At 40.9% G+C, this 5,293-nt stretch overlaps 1 protein-coding gene across 1 annotated transcript; it reads right to left on the bottom strand.

The window, feature by feature from the left end:
• Window positions 1-1,241: 1,241 nt before the first annotated feature.
• Window positions 1,242-5,089, bottom strand: LOC127366166 (FAST kinase domain-containing protein 5, mitochondrial). Its single transcript, XM_051404992.1, has 2 exons — window positions 4,971-5,089; window positions 1,242-3,923 (listed from the first exon to the last, which is right to left on the bottom strand). The coding sequence occupies exon 2, from the start codon at window positions 3,909-3,911 to the stop codon at window positions 1,482-1,484; it is 2,430 nt and encodes an 809-aa protein (XP_051260952.1). The 5' UTR covers window positions 3,912-3,923; window positions 4,971-5,089; the 3' UTR covers window positions 1,242-1,481.
• Between the last annotated feature and the right edge of the window lie 204 nt (window positions 5,090-5,293).

The raw sequence follows: 5,293 nt of genomic DNA, 5'->3' as shown, positions 1-5,293 counted from the left end.
GGTTCATTGTTATGCTTTTGAAAGCCTTTGAATAAAACAATGTCCTTCAACTAATTCAATTTTGCCTTACTTTTCTTAAAAGACCGAAGCCATTACTTGTAAGATTTGTAAAGCAGAGAGTTGTGAGTAGATGTTTTAAAATATTCTCATTAATTCCAGGCAGCCACAGATTGCCATTCATGTCAATACACCATGAAAATGAACTTCAATCCAGAAAATGACTTATAATTTTTCCTTTGTGGTTACAATTTTTGTCTAAGTCACTTTAACCTTGTGTGGTAATTCATTTGAAACATCCAACTCTTTTGAAAAAACACTGATTTAGCACAGGTTTCAATGAGAGACATCTCAGACCTTGGGCTGTCGAACTGCATGGCATTCCCAAGAAATGCTGCCAGAAAAATAAAATCCCCAAAACTCACAATAAACAAACATGTTGTGAATTTGACAGCTCTTTACAATAAAACGGTTCTGTTCAGCAACCCACTTTTGTTGCTCTTCTATTCTTACACTACTTCATGTTTATGCAAGATGACAGAACAATATCCATATCAATATATAGGAAAAAGTATGACAATCTATTTCTACCTCAAAAAGATAAAAATAAAAACAGTGACATCTGTGAACATCCCTAATCCTGCTGCAGTAGTGCAATGAGAAACGGACAGATGACCTCCACAGCAAAGTCATCATAAAAGCTCGGAGGAGTCAAACATGGGAGCATCAATTCTATCCCAGTGTGAAAGGATTAATTTCCCTGTCACTTGGTATGCTCAGTTTCAGAGGTGGTGTTTGCAGTTTTGCGATATAAATCATGTTTTGCATTAAGATTTGCCACAAAAAAGTGACAGTGGAGTGTACCTAATGTCATAAATAATGTTATACATTCTATTTTTGTTAAATCTTTAACATTGCAGCCTTCCATGGACGTGTTTAGACAATACTGCAGTGATTTGAGGGTTTCAGTTAGTGGTAGTATTGCATTATTTACAAATTTTAATCTTTGCTGTGCAAAGTGGTCAGCAATCTAATAACACTAGAAACAGATGCATTGACCTCCGAGGACCATAATGCATGAGTGAATGTGATCAAGTATGATGCAAAACATTGTTTTTCCTTAGTATTCTACAAATCCTGGAAGGTATAAGCAGGTTCTTGATGTCAGATTGAAGTACATTCAGAAAATAAAATACATTCCAAATATCTACTGTTATGATATCATACCACAACCTTAACCAGGATAGTAAGGAGTTCTTTTTATTTGAGTTATTTTCACAAAAATATCATTAAGAAATGTACTTTGTACAAGAAATCCATTGTGGGTGTGGATAAACAAACATCTGTCCAATGCCTTAACAGACCCTTTTTCTGTGCACATACATATTTAAAACTAAAGTTTGCCCAAAAACAAAAGTGCCAAGCCATTTTGAATTGCAGTCTGAGTTTGTTGTGATTTATTCAGGCTCCTGGAGGTCGGAGAATCATTCCAGACTCTTGTAAACTTTGTCGCGCAGGTATGCATGCTTCTCAGCCCTGCTTTTCCGTAGCATGGGAAACCACTCCTGATGGCTAACCTCTACAACCCTGTAGCCTGCCAACTTCAAATGCCTCCTCTTCATCGCATGAAGACCCAATAACTGCTGTGAATTGCAGCAGTAGTGGTTCCTGCTGGATACCTGGATAGCAAGTTTGACAATGCCTTTCGAGACCTGGGGTTTTGATTGCAAGACACTGGGTTTGATAAGAGCGTCTGTAATTTCAGTGGTCAGGTCTACCCCTGTCTCAGACAGTCTCCACCAATCACGCTCTACTTTGTGAAGAGACGTAGGCTTAACCTTAGGAGATGAGGTTAAAGGCTCTGTGGTGTTTTTGGTTGGTATTAGCTGTGAGAAAAGATCATCACTTATATTTACTTGTACAATCCTTCTCTTCCGATGAGAAGGACTTCTGGATGAACTGTTCTTTGGAGATAATGTGGCTGTGTTAGATGCTGGGTTCAGGGCTATAGGCTTTCCTTTTGAGTCAAGATGTACTTCGAGGTCGACGGAACGAGTGTGGGGCAGAATCATCCTCTTATGTACAAACATTTCTCCTCCAAGCATATCTTGCAGAATGGATTCTGCTTCCTGAATCTCTGGTTTCTGGCACACGTCTGATTGCGCAAACTTCCACAGCATTTCTGTCACCTCCTCTCTCAGTTCACTGCTTAGCCATGGGCCAGTCCACTGAGGCAGTTCCAGAGCCACAGCTCTTTCTAAAGTGAACAAGTCTTTTTTCAGTTCCAGCTGTGTGAAGTTCAGTGCTATGTTGACAAATTCAGGACTCAAAGCTAATGCAATTAGGTCCTCTGGGAACTGAGAGACAAAGGCCAGGCCGAGAAGACCAGTAAGTAGCTGCTCTGGGTATCGCCCGAATTCAACTTTCCTCTGTCTCAAGGAGTCTGTCAGGCTCGAATATAAGTTTGGGCTCTGAACTGGGAGAAACATTAATGTGCCAAAGGCCCACAGTAGTTTGCATGAGTCTTTAACCCTGCAGTATGGCACCAGCGATGGAACTCTCTCAGCAATTGCAATTAGGATTTTATCATTGTAGTAATGCAGTGCTGAACAGGTCAGGGCCACATGCATAAGTCCTTTGATACCCATACTTTGGGCCCGTCGAGGAACTTCCACTGCCATGGCCTCCAGCCAGTCCCTGTGGTACAAGTATCTGAAACGCATGTATTTAAGCACATTCACCATGGCAAAGTCACTCATCTCCTCCACAAAAGAGTGTGCCTTATCAACAATATGAATCACTGCACCTTCAGATATTGAAGTTTGGGATTTAAAAAGCCCCAAGCATATTGTACCAACCTCCTCAGGGTACAGTTGCTGTAAATTACACATGAGGAGCTTCTTTACAGGACGGATCAAGTCTTTTGGGAACTGCCTACCCTCTCCCACTATATACAACAGTTGCACCAACTCAGGGACCCCCATCTGTCCAAGGTACAGAGGGATTGAATTAAAGAGGTGCTGTAAGAACTCTGGGACTTGCCTCCTCATACAGCGCCATAAGTCAGCAGCTAACAACAACTGGTGCAAACTCATCTCATCAGCCCTGCGGCACAGCTCAGCCTCATACAACCCGAGTACAGAGTGGGAAGGGGGTATTTCCAGCCACACAAACGACTGCATGACATCCAGCAGTTGAACTGTAGTAAAGAGGCGAAGGTTTTCCACAGAATATCGGAGGAGCATGGTGAAGCGCTGATCACTTTTCAGTAATGAGATTTTGTCTGGGTGTAAGCAGCTGAGCTCCATGAGAAACTGCGACACATCAGATGGTTTCATACTGCCCTTTAAAACAGACACTTTTTGGAGCAGCAACCAGGCCTCTAACCACTCGATTGAGCAAGGTCGGTTGGTGAGGTTAAGGGACTTGGAGGCATACTCTGGCCGGCATTTGAGGAAAGCACGTGTATCTACCGGAACATCTGGCTCTATGGGTTTTCTGTGGTACGGTGAATCTGATGGCATCTCACGTTTGGGGCCTTTGCTGAAAGCCAAGTCAAGATGTGTGTTTTTTGAGCTGGAGAGATGTCGCAAGCAACTAGCACTGAAGCGACTGTTCTGTTTCCAAAAGGAAGGTGCAAGTGTGGAGAGACACTTGTCCTCGTCATTATCTGTTTGGCTCTGGGAGATTGCTTTGTTCCACAAAGAGTGATGATATGAGCTAGGGTTGTAATGCAGCCTGTATTCTTCTGGAAGAGATGCCTCCTGGTGTTGAAATACTCCTTTCTTCCCCCCCTGATCATCAGTCTCATCCACTCGTTTGACAGACACGTGCTGAGCCTGGATAAAATCTTTTCTCAAGCCTGGGAGGTAGCATAGCCTCCGCACTGGTCGACAGAGCACACAAGCAGCCATCTATTCACCAGACTGAAAAGACAAAGGCATGATATTAAAATACTGCTGAAGAATGACAAATTAAAAGTGTTAAGTTGACCAAACGTGTATTTCCTAATATGGTTGGCAGTAAGTTACAAAAAAGGGCTAGGAACTGTTTTGGGGGTTTATTATATCTGTTCTTTTTTTTTTTAATGCATTCTTTGGGGCTTTTAATTTCTTTAGTGACAGCTATAGCGTGACAGGAAATGGGGGAGAGGGGGGATGACACGCAGCAAAGAGCCAAAGGTAGTTGCAGCAAGGACTGAGTCTGGGTACATGGGGCGCCAGCTCTACCAGGTGAGTTATCAGGGTGCCCCCTGTAGATCAATTTCATCACAAATTTGGCCTGGGATGTCGAAGGCCAGTAAAATTGTTTCTAACAGAGGGTGAAAGGTAGACATGGAAATAATAAACACGCCCAGCGACTCCATTTAAATAAAATAATAAAATATTAAGCGGATAGTTAAGCGTATTTTGTTTATGTGTAGAAATATTTGACTGATGTCAAAAATATCTATTTACTTGTAAACATCTCATACAAACATTCAGTTCAGCTGTCATATTTACATTTGTATGTACAACACCGCTTATAAACAACTATCATGAATATTTCCTGCCTGAAACCCAGTTGTTGAGTATATAAATACACACATATATATATATATATATATATATATATATATATATATATAAATAGTATTATACACAGTATAGTCATACAGTCATAGTCATAGAGATGACCTATGACTGTCTAGCCACGTAATTTAAAACTAGCGTTTCCCTGCAACAAGGTTACTGCCACTTAACATAGAATATAGCTTACTTTGTATAATTGTTCAGTGTTATACTCTTATATGCATGTTAGTGTACTCTATATAGTAGTATAGTAGTTTGTCTATCAGTAAAACAACAGAGAACAGCCACCTTTTAATAATAGCCATGTGGTTTCAGCCAGCAGGTAACGTCCAAACATAAACATAAACATAAAACAAACATAAATCACATTACACACATCTGTGAACACGTCGTTAAACTCACCTTTAACTCTCCGCCATCGACACGAGCCTGTTGTTAAGTCTGAACATGTAAAAACCCCATGAAATCATGAGGAGTAGAGCCACGCGACAATTACACCGGAACTCCGGTATTTCAACCTTCACAATAAAAAAACTAGACATTGTTAGCTAGACGATGTACCCATCAATGTACTGAAAACAAGTTCAGACACTGTGCTGTAATGTACATATTGTAATAATATATCGGAGTATTCAGTTTCCACGTTAGGTACTATGCTAAATTACTGCAAATTATCGTGTCGGACTTGTGATGTTACATTATTGTGGAAGGTTGATGTGGCTTCC

This window comes from Dicentrarchus labrax, unplaced genomic scaffold (genome assembly GCF_905237075.1).
Source record: "Dicentrarchus labrax unplaced genomic scaffold, dlabrax2021, whole genome shotgun sequence".
In the NCBI taxonomy this organism is placed as follows: domain Eukaryota; kingdom Metazoa; phylum Chordata; class Actinopteri; family Moronidae; genus Dicentrarchus; species Dicentrarchus labrax.
The sequence above is the reverse complement of the archived record's forward strand: the minus strand, read 5'-3'. Positions and strand labels throughout refer to the sequence as shown.